Source organism: Coloeus monedula (genome assembly GCF_965178545.1).
Source record: "Coloeus monedula genome assembly, chromosome: 1".
Lineage (NCBI taxonomy): Eukaryota > Metazoa > Chordata > Aves > Passeriformes > Corvidae > Coloeus > Coloeus monedula.
In genome coordinates, this window is record NC_138781.1 from 76,352,684 (window position 1) to 76,374,242 (window position 21,559).

Here is a 21,559-nt window from a genome sequence, read left to right on the forward strand (position 1 = left end):
CAAGGCCAGTGCATATAAAGTATATTCCAATTATAACATTAAATCTGGTCTAGAAGGATGATTTTAATAAGGTAGACTGTCACTTCTGTTTCTCAGTTTGCATAATCCAGTCTCTTTTGATCAAGGATTTTTAATTATGTTGAACTGGTGGTGATTCTGACTTCTGGATCACAACCTAGTAGGAATTAAGTAGACAACATCAAACTAATTTTTACATTTATTTAATGAAATTACTGGTGTGTATTTGTCAGATTTCAGGACTTCATCTCTTTCAAGCTTTGAAGAATTGACAAGCTAGGAAGTTAAAAAGTATCTATGCAGACTCCAGTCTCTCCTTGTACATAACAGGAAGAAGGGAAGGGTAAAAGAATCTAACACATGCAAATATGTTGTCAGTAAAATACACAAACAAAATTTAGCCTTACATTTGTTTGCAGATCATTTTCATCTGGGATACTTTAGTAAATCAAATCACAGCAGGAAGACAGTTCCAGTGACTGATGAACTTCATTATGCCTCTGAGGAGTTACTATAGCAAAAAAACTCAGCTAACAATTTTAAAAGATCTGATGTACAATACAGCAGTGCCAGTTTAGCATTATTTTTTCATCAGTATGCAGTGGTTCATATTATTTCTGTGTAGATCAAACACAAGTAGAACGCAAAACTTTTGTTTTATAACACAGCTGGACAGTACAGTGCTACTCGGGAGTGTGCTAATGTTACTACACATGGACACATTCAAATATAGCAAAACATGTACTGGTGCTTTTTTGTGTTTTCTCAATGTCATGTCAGAGCAAAACTTACTTATAAGACTTAGGCTGAGGCAATTTCGCTCTACCAGTACACAGGTCACAAATGGTTATGCAGTCTTACAGCCAGGGCAGATATCCGCTTCATTTTGCTATCGCTTCATTGTCTTGTGATGTTCAGCAGCTTGCTGTCTAATGTAACCACAAGTCAGGAAGATTTGTGGGTCAGGAAGGAATGTGTGTGAATTTTTCATAATGCATTTTCATAATGATATTGTGAAGGTTTCCTTTAATGGAAGATCAAAGGGGCTTTCATCTAACAGAGTTAGGGCTCAGTTTGTTTAAGAAGAGAAATCTTCACTCGAGTAGAGGAGAAAATGGAAGGTTTTCAATGTAATATCAAGTGTCTAAAGATTTTATTTTTAACTGTCAAGAAAAATTGACAAGCAAGTGACAAGTCATATATATACAGTCTAATTGCATCTTCCCCGAAGCTCAGAGTGAAAATCAGATTTCGCATCTCTATTGCATGATAGAAAAAAAAAAATTACCCTGTCAAAAAGATGTAGACTCAACCCATGCCCCTAAATTCTAGCAGATGCCCAAGATATTAGCACCATAAAATTACATTTATTGCAAGTTAACATCTCTCAGGCTACTGCTCTCTGCTGATTTCCTTTCTCTCTTGCTGATTTTCATGTTTTTTCTTGCTATGTTTATTTCTATTACTCTAACCTCTTTCTCATTGTTATTTTTCTTCTCCTTGCATTTGGCTGTGGCATGCTATTAAGGTAAAAAGCAGACAAGCTTTCCGCTGCACTGCATCAGTTTTGACACTTCTACTAATTTTTGCTCAGTAACTATCCGGTACTTAAATATGCAAAGTACTTATACGGTATTAAAGAACTGCCCTTTGAAAGTTAGGTAAGTTTCAGCACACACATTCAATTAATAGCAAAGAGCCGGCAGGCAGTACTCAACAATGAACAGCATAGTCCCTATCCACTGTAAATCACTTATAATTAGGAGCTGGTGCTGATGTGAAATGCAAATGGTTGTAGTTATCACCACAGGGAAGGAGGGAAGCGCTCCCCTTACTCTCCAGCACCATTAGATATAAAAAAGCAGGTTCCAGTGAAGACTGCAAGGGGCCAGCGTGTCACCCCAACTAATTTTTCACCTTCATGCTAGCATGTCCATGAAAATGTGCTATGAAAGATGTACATTCTGTCCCGGGGCTTCACCAAAGTTGGCAAAACATTATGCTGTTCTTTAAGTGACTGAGCTCTGCTGGCCCAGAATGGCATGTAATTGTTGCATGTCATGATACAAATTTAAGAAAACCTTGATTACAGGTAGAAGGTATAGTCTTGAACTAGAATTCATGTGTAGGGCATGCTATGCAAACTGAAGACAGAGGGAGTTTCTGCCAGAAACATTTTAGAATTAGCATCTTTATCTAGGAAATTAAAATTATAATATTTACCACTTTCACAAGATGAGCTAAGAGCCTAAAACTTACTCATCATTGTAAGATATCTTGATGAAAGACAGTAGTTTGCAGAAGTGTAAAGTATTGATGGACTAGATTTTTATTAAACCTGCACTGTTCTATTATGATCAAAGGCTACTGTTGAATTTCCAAGGTGCCCAACTCAGAAACCTGCTGAAAATTGACCTGGATTTAATATTGCTGCACTTTTCAATTCCTCCTCTTGCTGCCTTGTCAGTAGCAATGAACTTTAATTAAAGCACACAACTATTTAAAAGTTCTTTAACACTCTATCCAGTGTGACTCAAGCACATTAAGCATGCACTGAAACAATACACAATTTACAAAAAAAGAAGTCTTAGGTATAGCTACTCCAACCTTAACATTTCCTCCACTTCCTCTAAGAACAGTTTATTGATTCATGGCAAGTTTAATTTATGAAGCTCATGAGACTGACTCTTATCTTACAAGCCTTGCACTGATATAGGTGAGATCAGAGCCTGTGTGTGCACATGAGCTGATTTTGAGGCATTTCTAGTTGCAATTTAGAGAAGATAAATGTGGCCTCTGTTAAGCAGGTCTGGACAGATGGAAGAAGAAAAGGCTGCTGAATCACCGCCCTGTCATATAGCCAAGAGGATGCACTGTGCTGCACTGGAAAATGTTAAAAGTGGAAGGAAAATACTAAGATTTTCTTAGTGCTCTTTTTGCAGTACATTTTTCATGGTAGAAATAACCCCATACATTAGTTATTGAAGAGATTAGGATATAATTCAAACTGCAAAAGCCATGCAAACACATTCACACATACCTAAACATGCCCAAGCGTGAGAGATCATTTACTATGTAAAATACTCCATATTCAAGCATGCCCTACAATTCACATTGTTACAAATGAGGATTTTTTTGTGTGTGCTGACATAATAAAAGCAAAATTAAAGCTGTAAAAAATTTACAGACAAGCTGAACTAGTATATGCTTACTTGACAGGGTTCTTGGCAGCATCTGGATCCTGAGCAGTTACTGTTCCTATTACACTGTTTAATGGAACATCTTCTTTCACTTCCATTATGTATGCTGGTCTGCTGAACATGGGGGGTTCATCTACATCCTCCACCTGAATTCTGACTGTAGCTGAGTCCTTGAATGGCCCCAAGTACAGGAATCGAGGGTCCACATGAGTATTGGTAGCTTCCACTTTGAGAACATACAAGTTTTTGTTTTCGAAATCCAGTGCCTGGGAAGAAACAAGAAAGAGTTTGAGAAGCCTGTGGGGATTGCTGTGATTCTCAGCCAGATGAGCAGGATGAATAGTGGGAAGTCGTGGAGAGGCCTGCACTAGGTAACAGGAGCCTGAACTGGAATTAAAATGCTAAAAGAAAGGAGAAAGTGTGCCCAGCTAATACATTAAGAAGCAAACTACTTTTTCAAGGAATTCTATGCCAGGAACTCCTAAACACCAAGTAGTTTTCTCATATAGCCTTAACTCTTCATGTCTGTTGTTCTGTCATTTTTGGCATTTTGATGATTTCTTATCTGTTTCATGCCCATAAGCACCACACACTAAAGGAAGGAAGATTTTCTAGGTATTGCTTGTTTAGATACTGGCATTCCATCACTGAAATGAAACACTGTGACATCTAGTGTCTGGATATCCAAGGCCACCTACAGCCAAAGCTAAACATGATTTTATGATAGGTTATGACTATAGTACACTCTGTTAAAACTACGAAGAAACAGTATTTAGAGACTCCTTGTCACTACTTGGGAGAAATGTGGGGACAGAGTAGTCACCCTGTTTTTCCATTCCATTTTAGAAGATTCACAGCTTCTGTCAGCAACAGACAGAAATACAAACGGAGTTAGACTGATATCATAATCAGCCCCTGGAAGGCATCTCCTAAAAAACAAGTAATGACAGGTGTCGTACTGATATCAACAAGCAAGTGCATGCTCGGAAAATCTACACAATGTCTATCTAGTGATGACTGAACTTGAACTGATGAAGGATGATATCTGTAACCTTATCAAGTTTGCCTGATAACCCACTGTAAACAATATTTCTCAAACCTTTTCTGACAACCAATGTGCAACCTAGTAGATGATGTCCACTGTGATCTCGCAAGTCACTGTGATTTTTTTTTCTGAAGCATGCTGATAGATTTATTACATTTTTACAAAATGTGAGTCAAAAGAAATTTGTCTATGTACTGTAATATATTATAGCTGCACTATTCAACATCCTCTGATAATGCAAAATAGGCCATGTGATACTCATTGTTTCTGTGGTCTTAACACAGTATTTTCTACTAAGCGAGCAAATCCTGTAAGCATCATAGGGAGAAAATCACAGTTGGATGGTGGTGCTTCCTTGAGTTTTTCTGTGGGTATGTTCAGGCTGTAGAATTTTTTTCTCAGTTGCATCACACTCCTTAGGTAATTTACTCTCTCAGGTCCTCCAAAGTATGTGCATTGGTTTAGTACAGGAGGTATAAGAGGACGGATACCAATTGCTTGTATAAAAGAAACTTTACATAGGTAATGTAGAGATTCCCAACAGATAAGAGTTCAAATTAACAAAAACTACACGTTGCACTAAAAATGAAAAACAAATATGTGCTAGATAAAGGTTTGACTGGTGTTTCAGAGGCTGGGATTAAGCGTGTTAAGATGTGTACCTTTTTCACAGTTATAATTCCTTCCTGTGTGTCCTTGTCTGTGGTAATTCCAAACATGTCATATCCATCCCCCTCAGTGATGCTGTATTCGATCTCTGCATTTTCATCCACGTCAGCATCATTAGCTTTTATCCTGCCAACGGGGGAGTCGAGTGGCGTAGACTCAGGAGCTCTGAACTGGTACGTGCCTGCAGCAGAGGGAAATCTGGTTAGTCAGTCTCAACGCGCTTTGGACACCACCTCTCAGTCCACTGTCCAGGCTCGGCATGTGCAGGCGAGTTCGTGAGTCACTGTGTCCACAGGCCTTCCTGGGGCAAAAGCCTTCAGCTTCTGCCATACTTTCATGTGGATAAAAGTTACTTATTTTCCTATCTGTTTTCTCATATGGAGGAAGGGCATTTTGTTTTGCTACAAACATGTAACTTTAGCAACAGATGTCCCTTTCTGGACGTTCTCATGGTCTCTGCTGGCCATATCAGAATTGTGTACGAAAAATGTCTTGAGGCCAAAGGGCAAATATTAAGAACTGTCAGAAGCCAGTGCAGCTTAGTAACACTAAAGCTGAATCCAGCTCAAATGCCTATTAAAAATGTACTACATTGAATTCTTGTCTGAAAAAAGCTACTTGTGGAATGTTGGCATTATGAAGCTGTATCTTTGGCTTTTATATTGAAGACGCTTATGCCCAGAGATGTATAATTAACTCATTGGGGGCAGAGTGCTATATTTCTTCTTAAGTTGCTCTAATTTAAATGGAAACTCTTTGCCCACAGCTAAGAACAGACTTTGAACCTAAATGACAAGTTGCTTCCAATAACTTTCCCAGTGACTTAACTGCCAAAGCTCACTGATTTGTCTGATAGTATCTGCAATTATTTTCTGTAACAGCTGCTCTTGACTTTGACACACACTGACACTGTGATACACACACATCATACAGAGAGCAGTGGTTAGACAAAGTAAAAAAGGAAAGAAATAGAGTGAGAAAGAAGGAGGTAAAGAGAGGGAAAGAGGATGAAAGCTGAATCACTTTGAATCCCTTAAGGCAATGAATGGTCATTAGTAGGAATTACTTTCTAAGAGAGCTTGCTCAATTGATTCCCATAAGTATCACACATGTATCTACCAAATTATTTGAGACAGGGGAAGTAAATAGGCAGAAATACCTGATATATTTATGTATGTGCTTTTCTTTCTGTATGCAAAGAATATAGGAAAATTCATTGAAGCAAATGCTTTCTGGTTACAAATACTTATTTCTACTGAATTTGCTCTTGGGGTATTTTTGCATACTTAAATACATTTATTTCAAAACTTAAATATATTCGATTACAACAGATACCTTAAACTGCAATCAATCACAAAGTCTGAAAGAAATAATAGCGAACAAGAAATACAGATTACGGTGATCAGAGTTACTTAACAGATAGGAAAAACAGAAGCTGTTTCTGTATATTAATTCACCTCTCAAGACTCAACTGCAAATGGAGTAAAAATATTAAATATTTGTTTCCCAGTTACAGCAATTAACCTTGGCATGATGCTATTACTTAGTTACGTGCTCTCTTTTGCTTTTCTAAAGCAAGTTTGATACTCAATAAATTCACAATGGAAAAACAACATCTAAGGTGAACAAAAAACAAAACAAGAACCATTTTTTGTCCATTTTAGTGTTACAACATGGAATGTAAATATTCCATACTCTGGGGGAAGCGAGGTGGATTGTCGTTTACGTCAGTCAATGTGATGTTCACGGTGGTGGTTCCTGATAATCCGCCCATCTGGCCTCCCATGTCTTTAGCCTGGATGACCACTTGGTATTGCTCCCTATTTTCACGGTCCATGTTCAGTAAAGCAGTTTTAATAATGCCTGTAAACATGAAAATTAAAGAGTGGGGAGTTCACAGGTAGTGACTTTGATGGAAATTCTTATTAAAAGAACAAAACAGTCTCTGTGTAGTAAGTAAACTTTGCCCAGTACAAATATTTACTGTTATGAGATGGTTCATTAAATTACAGACTTGTCATGCCACATCTCAGGCTACTGCCTATGTGACAGACACAGTATTAGTGGTACCAACAGAAAGATGTTCTAGTTATTTGTGAGCCATGTTATTTTACATAACTATTTACCCTCTTTCAGCTCCATGCTAAAATTTCTTATTGAACTGGAAAAAGGCTGTTTGTTCATTATTTTGACAGATGTGGTAAAAAAAAAGAAGAGCTAACTTCAGCAAGACACCATTAAAGAGTGCAACAACATTAAATGGAAGAAGAGAAATTAATTAAGAACATTATGAGCATCCAAACATGCCTGAGTATATATATTTCTATTTATACATCGATTGAAACGATTTGCCAGTCACTTCCTTCTTCAAAGGCACAAGTATCAGTTATAAAGCCAACTCCTATTGAAATTCAATCATTCAGATTTACCATGAAGCAAAATGCTTGCCTTCTCACTGGGTCTCTTAAGGTGAGAACTGACTCCTTTGTAGGCAAAAGGGGTGAAATTCAAGTACGGAAATCCATGACAAAATTCACAGTGGCTTTGAAAGAGACATGTTTCACTCTAGGAGTTCTGCAATTGATTTCCATGGCAGGAAGATCAAGACTGTGGTTTACTTAGCTTCCCGTGCCCCATAAAAACCTCTTGATAGAAGTTTATTACTGGTGAACTCCCAGCTACTTTATCCTTATTATAAGTCTGGAAGAGCACATACTGTACTGTCCAAGTCAGAAAAAGTGCATCAGTACAAAAATCCTGGCTTGTGTTATCCAACACCTTATGCTTGAAGGGAAGCTCCCTTTGAACTTGGCTCTCTCCCTTTTCAGAACTGTGTACACCCTTTTCAGCTCAGGTTTCAGTTTGAGACATACAGTCTCTCTTTCCTTCTCCCTGCCTGAGCTTCTAAGATTTATGCAAGAAACAATCCTAAACCTGATTGTCTGGGATAATCTATTTCTTTCCTGTAAGCATGCTGAGGAGAACCAATTTCCCAAGCTTCCAGCGACCTAACACAGTGGATATTTCCACTGAAGGAGTTTCTTGAGATTGTTTGTTTCTTTTCGGAAAACTTAGTCAGAAAGCTTGGGAAGAGACTACCTATATTCTCAGGTAGTCAATGGTACACCAGATTCAATCAGACAGAATATGTATGTTGTACATGCACAGGTTCCAAAGCTGTCTGTTAGTCAGACCATTAAAAATTCGAGTCACTGTGTATAATTTAAACATCTTCCAAAAACAGAACTCAGAACTTTGGGATTCTATTTGTGATCTTCTAGTTTAGCGCAACAGTCAATTTTACCTCTTCCATCATTACTCTTAATTAAGATTTCTTTCATAAAATTAGCATTAAAGTGATATGTTGCAGATGTACAGAAATTATAATTACTTTAAACAAGTTTTGAAGAAGCAGACGGAGAAAAAAAACTCACCTGAACAAACCCTTAGTCTTAATTTAGCCATTATCAAGATCTATGAGGATTAAGCACTTTTTTCCACACCCACCTGTTGCTCTCTTTCATCTAAAAGCCAACCTATTTGGTTTAATTTAAGCATCCACTGCAGTCTCCGTACCCACTGCTTGTTAAAAATGATTGAAAACTGATTCACATCCAGTACTAATTGTATTTATTAGACTTTTCTGGTAAGATTAAAATATTGTAGTTGTCATGTTTACAGATGCATCACTCTATTAAATTTGTCAGATTTTGCACTGAGTAAGAAGTAATCTCTTCAAAGTTTTTTTACTAATATATCCTAGCTTGGCTTAGCATGTCATTTTGAATTACAGACATTGTCAGAGAATGACAGATAAGGTCCCCTGACCTGTCTCAGATTCGACGGAGAAATATGGTTGTCCCTGGAGAATGCTGTAGACAACTTTAGCACTGTTGCCATAAGTAGGGTCATCGGCATCAGTTGCAGTGACTTGCACAACAAAGGTACCTGCAATGAAATATTAAAAAAAATTAAAATTATTAGGTTTTTTTCATGGCCAAGACAGTTTATGATGTAGAGAAAAAAATAATTCATGTTCAAGTTAGACTTGTGGCAGGAAGTTAGAAATATCTTATTTTGTAGAATTTTCTCTGTTCATGAAGGACATAAACTCAAAATGATACCTGTCTTATTCTCAACTCATTCAAACACACAGTTATTGATATGTGGATCCTTCATCGTGTTTCTCATGAAGGAAACAGAAATGCACCCTTCTCCAGATATTGAAAGCATTCGGAATCTGAATCTAGGTCAAAAATATACTTTTGCAAATTTACTCATGCTCATAATGTATTTTACAGAGGAATGTATATATAGTTTTTCATGTGTCTTCTAGAGAAAGAAATGGTGTTGAATCCTAGGCAAAGTGTTAAGAAACAAAAAGTTAGCTTAGATTTTGGCATTTAAAACCATTTGTGAATACGGTGTTCACATATTAAAATGTGAATACTAGGTTCTCACTTCACCAGATGAGTTTTCATCCACATGACAAGTCCCATGAATGAGGGGAGAGAGTATGCCCCAAAGTCTTTATTTTCATATTGCTTGAGCTTTATTTTAATCTCATTCTTGATCATGATTAATTAATACTTCTCTCCCTGGACATTATTTCAAATTAGAAATGTGCTTCTTGGAATTCAACCATCCATTGCTCTCTGACAAAGAAATCAAAATCATCTCCCTAAGAATCAAAGAATCAAAACCTGTCAACTTCTCAGGAAAAGATCCCATCTTAAAATAATTTTCCAAGGAAGTTCTTTTTCTTGTCTTAATGGATTTTTACAGCTCAATATATTTTAAATCAATAGAAATATTTCAGTGGACTTCAAGGGACTCTGGAGCTCTTTTTTTTTTTTTGAATGGAAAGAACAACAAAGGTTATAGGAAGTTAATGGCATATCTGAGAACCAGTGGGTGACAGAAATGTGTACAACCCCTTCTCTACCTACCCTTTTCCATTTTGTTTACTTTCCTGAACTAAAGAAGGGTTGCTGAACAGATCTAGAAGTGGTATTGACACAGGTGACCATGGAATACCGTATTACTACACTGCTACTAAACCATATTAACAATGTGTGTTAAACTCCGGGGTTGTGTAAAAGAGCTCGACTCACTTTCATTGACATTAAACCAGACGGTATCAACATGCATTTTTTGTGCTAAAACAGAGGGACCATACCCAGCTGACACCTCTTATTCCAGCAAATCGTTGCCACTATTTTCCTGGATTTTTATGTTTTTTAAATGTCTGAGGTGCTATTACTCCAGACTCAAACCACAGATGTCTCTCTTCAACACTTGTAAACTCTGGGCTCTTCAATAACTCCACAGAAAGACGCCAGACCAGACACTGAAATCAGTTATTAGTTAGCACCTACCAACATCTGACATTTCGGGAATGCTGGCATTGTAAACGTCCTTTGTAAACATTGGCTCATTGTCATTGATATCATGGATCTTAATGATGAACTCAGATTCTGGTTCCACTGGTCTTCCAGTCCTTCTGTTTATAGCCTGGGCACGGAGTATGTATACAGGCTTTTCTTCCCTGTCTAGTCTCTTTGTGGCCTGGATGTCACCAGTGTTTTCATTGATAATGAAGAGGTCTCCTGCTCCATCTCCAGAAAGGATGTATTTAAGTGATCCATCTCCTTTATCCTGGTCTGAATGCAGCTGGTGGTGAAATGGGAATTAAAAAAAAAAAAAAAAGAAAGGAAAATAAATAAATAAATATTTGGGACACAATTCTAGATACTTTAACTGATATCATGATATATGCTTTCCTATCAGTAATACTCAGCCAGAAGGCTGTACACTGCTTTTGGGAAATGAGTTGATACTATAGTAGAAGCAGTGAGTAGATAGAGTTGTGTCTTGGTGTCAGAACTGAAATGGTCTGCAATATTGTAAGAAATTGCCTGAGGATAACCACAAAGTGAAGCTGCAGACCAATTTCCCAAGCTAAATATACATCAATCAAATCCAAATGCTAGTGGCTTAGGTGGAATACTAGGAATATTATATAGGGCAATGATATCCTACAGTGGAAAACCAGTGGATTTGGGAATTGAAGTAAGAAAAGAATTAAAAAGTGGCCAGTCAAGCTATTTCTTGAGTTTAAATTCCGGGTGCTTGGCTCTTATGCACCATGGACATTATGTAATATATCACCTAGTGTACAATAAAATAATCTATCAAACACATATACAAACAGCAGATAAATACATGCATTCACAGATCTGGCAAACTAGGGGCAGAGGCAGGCAGGTATAATAGACCATTACAGCACTGGAAGTGATCAGTTGCCTTATCCAAAGGGGCATGGACAAAGCTGAAACATGGTGGGGGAAAGGGAAAGAAGAGAATGATGGCAATTAGCATACAAAGCATGAGCTGCCCAAACCATCATCTTTTATTTGCCCAGATGATTTCCACATCTCTTGAAATGCTGTTGAGTAGCACAAAACATGTAACTGACTAAATCATACCCTTATGGGCATTCCTTCGATAAAGCCTTATTTATTCCCCCGGCCTTAAAATGCAGGCTACTCAACTACAATTTATTTTATTGTTACAGAAAATAAAAATTTAACAAAATGAAACACTAAAATGGCTTCCAAAGAGCATAGGTACTGAAACTAATGGGAAAAAAAACCTGTTAGGCAGCAGATTCCTGGAAATAATTTCTTTCATAGAGAAAACATGTTTATGAGTCAGAAGAGCTGGACTTTTTCAACCAGCTCTTTGCTTCTCTTTTCCTGAATAAAAGTTAGAAAAAAAAAAAACCCTGGTTGAGCATGTTGCAAAGCACTTAGCATTGCTGGACAGCATGCAGAGGACAGAAAGATTTGTAGATTTAAAAATCTTGGCATAGACTCCAGCAGTGCCTGGCTATGCCCCTACCATGCTGGAAGGGCAGCCTCCAGCATGACCATATGGTCAATGTTTTGGGATTCCTCCAACTTTCTGCTCAGATCAGAAATCCACAGACAACACACTTGGTGGCACAGAGCTCCACTGTGTGTGCATATGCCAATGATCCCTAGAGAAAGCATTCTCCATGCAAAAACTCTGCCTTTAAGGGTAAAACTCTCTGTCACCACGCATTCCAAGACTGTCCAATAATACAAAATATTGTAACTTTGGCATGGTTAATCATTAGCAGACATGCTGAAGCGCTCTTCTTAATTTTCTCCTTCAGGGAGAAAATGGGTATTCTGTGTAATTTTGCACGGAGCCCTTTCTCTTGATAATAAGAATAGCAATAACTAGGTTCTGGGCAGAATTTTTCATAAACAGATTTCACATCCCTTCACAAAACCAGTCAATACCATTTGCTCTGTTTTTGGATAACAAAGTTTCCCAGAAGGCTAGGCTTGAAATTTGGAATAGAGTTCAGGTCTCTTGAGTCCTATTCAGTTAGCCAATTTCCTCGGCCGGGGGGCCTAGAGGAATTACATTATTTACTAGACATAACTTCAGACTCTAAAAAACATCTATCAGACCAGCTTGTTCAGAAGTCAGACTAGAAGTCTACTGCAGGATGCAATTTCAATAGGTTGTTTGAATAGAACTTTCCTTAAAGGCAACCTGCAACAGAAAAGGCATGAAAATAATTTTATTTTAAAACTGTGTATTTTTATGATTGTTTCACATCAAAAATTCAACTTCTGTCTGCCTTGAAAGCCTGTTTAACTTTGTCTGTATCAGAATGGCACAAAAACAGCCCTCAGTAACAGACTATTATTAATTCATATGAGTCATGGAATAGTGTGCTGTTTTGAGACTTGGTAAAGGCTGAACTCTCAAGCTCATTTTTGTCATCATTTTAATTAAACTTGGTTTCAACGAACAAAGCAGCAAAAAAAGGTCAAGATAGAAAAGGTGTTGGAACCACTGGGAATAGTTTTCCATAATATTCTTTAACTAGCCTAGACTACTTAAAGAACTAAAAATGGAAACTTGGTATTTTCATGTCAATTGTTTATTAAATTTCCACTTCTCCTCCAAAATTAACCCACCTGTGTAAGACCCACTGTGATTCTGGATACCAAGACAAAGTATATCTCAGTGTCATCAACACTGAGAATGAGATGATCCTCATCCAAGGTTCAATCTTTAGACCTCCATCTAAATCACTAACTTTTGAAAAAAAATGCTCCCTCTGACATAAACCTTTCCAACTTGGGTATCTTTAGTTTTACAGCTTTCCTACAAACTCAGTGCTCAGTTAGCCAGCTTGTATGTGGATTATTTATTGTGAGAACTTGACCTGGGGGAGGTCATGTCCTACATGTGTATCACAGAGAGTTAAGGCTGGCTGAATGCTTGTTCTTCAAACCAACAATGAACTTACTGCGTATCATCACGTGTGGCCTCATGAACCTGGTTCACAAAGGGTCTCTAAAAGTATGACTGAAATTTATTTGATTACAGTAAAGGAGGATAGTTCTCACCATAAAGTACTTGTGGGACAGACCTGTATCACCTGCTTAATTCCTGGGACAATGACTATATTACCAAAATAGTTTGGATTTTTTTCCCTTCTATTCAGAAAAAAAAAAAAAAAAGCCAAGCAGATCTCTAGAAAGATTTCTCAAAGATAATAAATATGTAACATTCCTTTGTGAGGAAAATATAAAAAAAAAAAAAAAAAAGAAGAAAGATTTATTATTTTAGATTACTTTATCTGTCCTTGACTCTTTCTTTGGCAGAAAAGTTCTACCCAGGTAAAGACAACCTTCTCTTTTACTTTTTCTTAAGTATCAGTTTATCTTGGAAGTAATATTTTCTTTGTGTGACCTATATGAAGAGGGAAATTGCTACTGTTACCAGGTTAAAAAAAAAAAAATTCAAATAAAATTAAAGGAAAAAAAATAGTGCAAATTGAGTCTTGATGAAAGGCCTGGAGGTAAGATGTAGTTAAAAATACAGTTGATGGGTTTTGTATATAAAACTTAGCACCACTGTGAGGCTACGAGGATGACATGAATGGTAATAACAACCCCATTTTCCTTTTAAGTTGAAGTTATTTTTCACTACCCAGACACCTCATTGCAAAGAAAGTTTGCTGTAATGAAGTATGTGCATAAATTATACCGCAGATGCTTTTAGCAGGACTGTTGCTAGCCAATACAAGATTTTATAGCTTCACTCTGTTTACTCACCCATATTGCAAAAGAGTGTCCATTATCCTCTGCATAAAGTTAGTCAAATAAAAGGGCCATGGCAGATAGTCACAGGATAGAATAAAATGTTTGGGAGACAGCACTCACATAATCTGGGCTGTATCATATTATCATTCCTCAAGACAAAGTTACTTCAGTCAATATTTTAAAGATTCCACTTTAAGACAAAATTTTTACTCCCATGGGAACTAAGTGTTACTGAAGGGTGTTCATTTCAGCTGGTGGCTGAACTGAGCAATACCCAAAAGGTAAGCAAAATGGTGAAGAGCTAAGTCTATGCAATAAAAAGTAAATGCATCAGCAATTGCACTGTATTAATATTATAATAAATTGATTCATTCAGAATCTAATCTGGACAATCTTGAGACACTGTCCATCAATCACTGGGTAAGGCTGAGGATAAATGACAAATTAAAGATTTTACTATGCCCTAGGCACACTTTTACTCATTTTGCTTTAATACCACTGTAAAGTGAACCATCTGGTTTGCTTTTAATGACTTACAGTCAGAGAAAACTCTCCAGCCTCTATCTTTCTCCTGTTCCTCCCAAATGTCCTGGCCCAAACCATTCAAATACATATGCCTGGACATAGGGAAGGTTTCATTCCTCCTGAAGGAAGAGGTGTTTTAAGAGCCCTCAGGACTACAGCAATAGCTCCTTGTATCAGACATTCTGCTTGTTGTCATATACATACTAACTTTAAAATAAGACCTGGTCGTTATGTGGTTTGGGTTTTTTTTTCTCAAAATTAGCCACAATCCAGAGTAGCCTTGTTCTCCACAGTATCTCTGGCAGACCCTTCCAGAATATCCAAGGGCAGATGGACTGTCTTCAGCATGACATCAAGGAAAAGGGATGTGAAATATCTGCTCAAAGTATTTTTACATGAATATTTTAATTTTTTTATTTTTTTCTGGACTGAATATATGGACAGCATTTATGTTCATCTCCAACAGGTAGCATTGCTTCATTTTAAAGTAATACTCCAGGAAAACTTTACCAGAATTAAAAAAATTAAGTTGGACCCATTCTACACACTCAGGAATTCCTTCAGCAAAGCACGTGGGAAGAATTTAAGGGCATCTTCCAAGTGCTATTGCAACAGGACTATAAACTGCTGTGGTGCAGGGAATAGCATCTCCCCAGGTGGGCGATGGCAAGGCCTGGCAGCCATGGCCTGTCCCACCACCCCAGACAGGAGCAGGGCAGCCACAGGTGACCAGGACAGCCCCAGTGCTGGGTACTGGGCACCTCCTGTGATGCCTGGGCAAGGCTGTGGGGAGCTGGAGACTGGTCCTGCTGTGGTGTTTCTGGGGCAGGGCCATGGGACTGACTTGGGGTCCTGGGCTCTGGGCAGAGGGACAGGGACAGTCAGGGCTGGGCCCTGAATTTTGGGCCCTTTTCTCAACATGCTAAATTCACCTTGATATGAAACTTTATGAAACATCAGGACCAAAACTGAATAATTGAAGTGAGACCCCATATGTTTTAATAGGTTAAGACTAACCACTAACTTTCTTGTGTGTTTAAATGGAATACACCAGAGAGAAGCGGCTTCCTAGTACAGATATTTGTAACAAGGTTCTACTGAAAATGTACTTTTACTGCTGTGGTAATTAAATTCCAAAAAATTGAAATTGCAGGCCATGGCTATTCTCCAGAGTTAAATAACACCCCTCCTCTACCTCATTCTGCAACGCTGATTTAAACAGCATAGTTAATCTCATTCATGAAGTGGCTTTAGGTTATGAAAGACAGCTGTAAATTGCAGTTTAGCTCCCACTAATGTCATATTGCTGGTTGCGATACCTGGCAATTCAGTGGGTAAAATGGTTTTCTATTCACCCTACAGACCAAGTTCCCTTTCCTTTTGTGAATATAACATGCTTGTCACTGAATTTCAGAGCAGTTACTGAATCTCTGCAAAGATCAAAGTCAACTGACCTTGGGATGTACACACTGAACCATCAACCCACAATTATCCACAAATAAACTGCCTGTTGCATCTTATTATTTGTTTCTATTTTTACGAGGGACTTGATATTCTGGGGTTGGTGCGGTCACATTTTTGTTTCCTAACACATTAATGGAGATCAACTATTAAAATAGTAAGCAAGCAGTTGGTAGGTGGCTAACATAGAGAATCATGTTTTTACTCTTGGGAGTATTCATAGCACATGATTTTGCTCCAAATTTAATATATCCAAACACCAAAATACTGTCTAGTAATGAACAAATTCAACTACATGTATTGTGTGAGGTTACACAGCACAATACCGATGCATTCAGAAAAAACAAAGCATGCAAAAAGAGACTGCTAATACTGTAATAGTAAGAGTATTAACAACCTTACACTCTTCCTTGGCTCTCCTGGTGCTCTTTACCCCTATAGCATCAACAAAACCCCTTAATTACTATAATAACCAACTCCTTTAGTATCCTCAAATAATCAGCACCAAACTTTTTTGCTCTACTTGGTGACTCTGTGTTAAGAGGAAAATGTCACTGGCTTTGTGCATTAGGTAATATTTATATGTATTTTGCTGAAGTTTAGGTATAGACTTCTTTCCAGTGCACAACCCCCCCTCCCCCCCCCCAACCACTAAATATGGATTCCATATACCTCCATATACACAAAATATATCATGGGCAAACACCTACACAAATAATTTATTTCAAGACATAAAAGATCCTTTCTTCCAAAAGATATTTCAGAAGGTCCATGAAGAGATCCAGCATCATCAGAAATGACAGATTTCCTGTGGATGTGTGAGCCATGGTTTTTTTGGTCTCCTTTAAGCTAAGCTCTGGATCCTTCCCTACACCACATAACCTCCCTATCCAATTTAGCCCTAAGCCAAAGCCTCCTGTCTCCCTCATATCACTCACCTCACTGCATGGTGCTGGCTACTTCCTGCTCTGGCCCTTGTCCTTAAATCCTCTCCTCTAGAAACTGCAAAATGGTACTATTCATGTTCCCTACATGCTTCCTGGAGAAGAACCATCATGGACCATAGTTGGTGGTGGTTTATGTGTGTATCTATGGAACAGCCAGCTGACCAGACAGTCAAGGCAAAAAGTAGGTTTATTTGCCTGATGTAGCTACTGTTCTTCAAACTGTACATGAGATTAATGATTTTGACACATTTATTCCTCTATAAAATTAACTGAAATAAGTTAATGGCTTTAGAACTATTTAGAGGAGGCCAGTGGACAGAGATAGAGGCTAGACTGCTGAAGCTGATGATTAGATAGCTAGATGCTTAAAAGTAATTTGGAAGACAATGAGAAAGATGCTACAGTGATTCCAAATCTTGGTGCTTACAGAAACTAGAAGAGATGATTCCTTTCCACTCTTATATAAAGCAATTTGAAGATTTTAGTAAGATTTATGCTCTGTAGCCTCAAAAATCAAGAAACAGACTTTGAAGAAAGATTCACACTGCCACTTTCAAAGAAAATAAACCAATTAAAAATATTTGACAAGATTAAAAAGAAATGCGAACAGACCCAGTGCTATCTGATCACGGCACCATGGTTCCTGATGTACAGCTGTCAGGAGTAATGCTTTTACACAGGGGCTGTATTTAAACTGTTACCATAGGTACCTAAAGTAGATTATCACTCTTCTGTATCTCCTCACTAACCTGAGATCTGCTATCCTAAACAATCAGCAGTCTTCATTTTTAATTACTTTCTTGACCTTACAGATGTCACAGTTTACAGAATAATTGAATTGGCTAACTACAGTAAGTGATTAGTTTAGTATGGTAAGTACAGTTCCTGTACTATAGTTAATACAGTAAACCTGAATATGGTTCAGTGTGACTGATTCCTGAGTGCTTGAGGTTTTTAATGTAGTTTTATCTTGCTTGGCTCTCACCATGCCTAGCAAAGAAAGAGGTGCAACAGGTACACAGTTCCAGTTTGAAGAAAGTGCTGCACTGGAGGTCAGAAAAGATCTTGTTTGCCGAACTAGATGTGCTGTTTTTGTGCCAGCATTTTTTTTCTGTTTTAAGAGCTTCCTCCCACATACATATATTCTTCCTCATCCTGCATTTATAGATAACAATTCCATATGCTCTCTTTTTTTTTGCTAGACTCCCAGCCTATATACAGCCTTTGCTTGCAAAATAGGCACTTCTGAGTCCTCAGCTGGAAACCTGGAAACATCAGTATCTTGTTTTCAAGTCAAGTGGATTCCAAAAAGAGCCAGTGAAGAAAAGGCCAGATATGAAGGGCTGATGCTCCTAGCTGGTTTTCTGTAAATGCTGCATTTCAATTGGCCTTCCTTCTGTACAAACACACATAGATCTTGGAACAATCTGCATTAGATTGTACAAAGATTTGCTATTTTCATTGCTGTATCAAACTAGTTCTTCCTGACTAAAACACTCAGGATTTTTCTCTTTCTCCTGCTCCTTCTCTTTCCATTTTATGACCATGCATTGTCTATTAGATTTTTTTCTTAATAACTCCTATTTCATGAATATTGCCTTTTTTTCCTGTTTCTATTCCTTCCATTTTAAATAGCTCTCTTTTACTACTCTCATAATTTGAGTAAATATTACGAGAAAAATATTATATAATCTCATAATAAAGGATAAGACTGAAATCAAGAATCATAGAATTACTGAATATGTTGAGTTGGAACAGATTTATCAGGATCATCGAGTAGTCCAACTCCTGATTGAAAATATTAAATTTATAAAAATTAATGCAATATAGCACTGAAGAATTACTGAGATTATAGGAGGTTCCTGCATTTTAGGGTGTTGGTTTCTTTGGAGTTACTGAAATATATACTATGTCTATTTGATTGTGCTTACTTTTTTGATCCATAAGAGTTAGTATAGCAAAACCAAGAATACCTCAAAACCTGGCTCACTCTGCTGTGGAATCCTATTAATATAATAACACATAGCAGGCTGTGATTTTATAGAAAGAACATATCTGCAAGACACCTTGTTTACAAAATGCGTATCAGCCCTGGTTCCATGCAAACAGGCAGATAAGCAGAAAAACTCAGTAAATATTGAAATATTACTAATAAAAAACAGTACAGGATATCGGAATTCCATACTTGAACTATTAAAACTTAAGTTAAATGCTTTATTAAGATAACCACCTCAGTGCATAACATGCAAAGGGTAAAACAACAATATTCTTTATGGGTACCCTTTAACCGAAGTATTGGCTTTAAAAAAAAAAAAAAAAAAAGAAAAAAGAAAGCAGCCATGAGATGGAAGAACAAAAAAAAAGCTAAAATTGCACCCACTACAAACAGCGAAAAAAGCTGTAAGTGTTCAGTAACAGCAGTATCATCTGCAAAACATATTGTCCTGATATTAAGAATTACAGGAGAAATTAAAAAAAATATCACGGCGATGTTGTCTTTCTGTTTCTTGAGAGTATCAAAATGTCAGTGAACTTTCACATTCATTCTCAAAAGCAGCAGTGCCACTCTGTTCCCTATAAATGAATGACACTAAGTGAGGCAAAAATTGGTTTTGTGGAGATGAACACATTCAGAAAATGAACAGAACAAAAACCACTAAGCATATTTCAAGATTCAGAAGCAACCAGGTACTCGAAAGGCAAACTAAGTATAAAAGACAGAGGCATTTGATTTCAAAACAAATAGAACACAAAAAAGTCACTACCATAAGAATATAGGCTGTTGGAGTAAAAAAAATAAAAAGGGTAAGAGATATAAAGGGCAAAGGAATAAGAATTCGTCACTGGACCAGAGACAAGATGTAATGTGTTCTCTCACTTTGGAACCTCAGGCTCACACCCTTCAGGCAGGCTGGAAGTCTCTTTCTTTGAGGGCCATATGTGAGCCCACATGGCCTGAGATAGACAGGGACTACAGTTTGGCTGATGTTGGAATCCTTGGTTTAAGGAACAGGCTGCCCAAAGTGTGGTTGGGAACCTGTTGTTCTCTTTTAAATGCATGGAGCTAAGAATAAACATCCATACTCTGGTGACTCACACCTTTATTACCTACCCTTCAAAATCACAAATGGGTTTTCTAACCTGAAGTGGAAACATGCAGCCACAGCTAATCAGCTTTGCAAAAAATCAGTTGGAATATGTCAATCCGTTCCACATTGCCTGGGGCCTCTCAAGTCTTCTTCCTCTAGGGCTCCCCAGCTGCTTCTGCTCTTCATTGTGATTAAACAGGGATAATGGCACAAGAGCTTTTGTCCTGTGCTGCAGTACATCAAACTAGCAAGGTACCTCATTCTGATGGCCCTTCTCTCTAGGGGCAACTGATTATCAGATCTTAATGAGCATCTGGCAAAGCTACAAACCATGTAAAGGTACCTCCATGTTCTCCTGAGCTGAGTGCTACTTAGCATTTCTGTGGTAATGCAGTTTTATTTGTTCCTCTTCCTCTTATCTCTAAGCCAAATTATAGCAGGAATTTACAAAGTTTGCCTTTACAAAGACAAATAGGTCTTTAATTTGTAAGGAACAAGAGACCGTGGTGTCAAGTCTGATCCCTATACATATGGGCCCTTGAGTTTCATGTCCTTTTATCAAACTTCTTGCTATTCTTTGAACTACTGTATAATACTAAGAAAGAAGCAGTCTTCCTTTCAGACTCTAAGGAATTCAAAACAATTCTGACTCTGAGTAATAACTGACCTCTCACTTAAAAAAAAAAAAAAAAAATCCATGGGTTGTATATATGAATTTTCCCAGTTTTACTTAGACCAGTTGGGCTTCAGTATGCCTTTGAAAGATCAAAGAGCTCTCTTCAGCTAAACAGTAGTGTTGGTAACAATAGATAATCATACAGACTTCTGCAATTACCCTCACAAAAGCGTGGAGATCTTGTTCTTCTCTCAAGGAAGGCCAAGGCAGTTTAAAATCCGTTTTATGCTTTTTGGTCCATCTATTTAATCATCTGGATTTCTTTGTCAAAGCAAGCATTATTTATTTTTGCTAGTGTTTTCCAACTGTGGAGTAGCAAAAGGACCTGATAGACATGAGGAATTGCTTCAGTTTACACATTAGCATTCACTTACTAAAAAGTAGAAATGACTTAGCCAACTCTAGACTTGTCACAACCTAGCTCAAGTACTAGGAGACCTCTCTTGAATAGCTGAGCAGAAGTTTAGAATAGATTTAAAAACTATTTTATCTAGTGTATACAATTCAGTGATCAGGAATGAAAATTCAAGCCTCTGAATGCTTGAAAGAGCTACACGAGGCGTATTAGGAGACAGATACTGCCACCACTGCCAATCTTCCACCCTAACTGAGCAGTCAGTCATTGGCTTCAACAGTGAGCCTTAAAGACTAAATGGGAAACTTAGTCTGAGACATCACTGATGATTTTCTTGGTATATATAAAAAAAATACAAACAAGGTTCACACAACAAGGTACCTTTAAGAGTATTTCTTCGACAAAAACACAAGATATGT

At 37.6% G+C, this 21,559-nt stretch overlaps 1 protein-coding gene across 1 annotated transcript in view; it reads right to left on the reverse strand.

Moving 5' to 3' along the window:
• Nucleotides 1–21,559, reverse strand: part of LOC309580450 (cadherin-6) — a gene marked incomplete at both ends in the record, with an annotated part of 44,855 nt that overhangs the window by 12,580 nt on the left and 10,716 nt on the right. Inside the window, 5 exons of the mRNA XM_082294435.1 lie at nucleotides 3,231–3,484; nucleotides 4,926–5,113; nucleotides 6,628–6,795; nucleotides 8,761–8,880; nucleotides 10,311–10,605. Coding sequence (XP_082150561.1) covers nucleotides 3,231–3,484; nucleotides 4,926–5,113; nucleotides 6,628–6,795; nucleotides 8,761–8,880; nucleotides 10,311–10,605 — 1,025 coding nt within the window. The remainder of the gene's footprint in view (nucleotides 1–3,230; nucleotides 3,485–4,925; nucleotides 5,114–6,627; nucleotides 6,796–8,760; nucleotides 8,881–10,310; nucleotides 10,606–21,559) is intronic.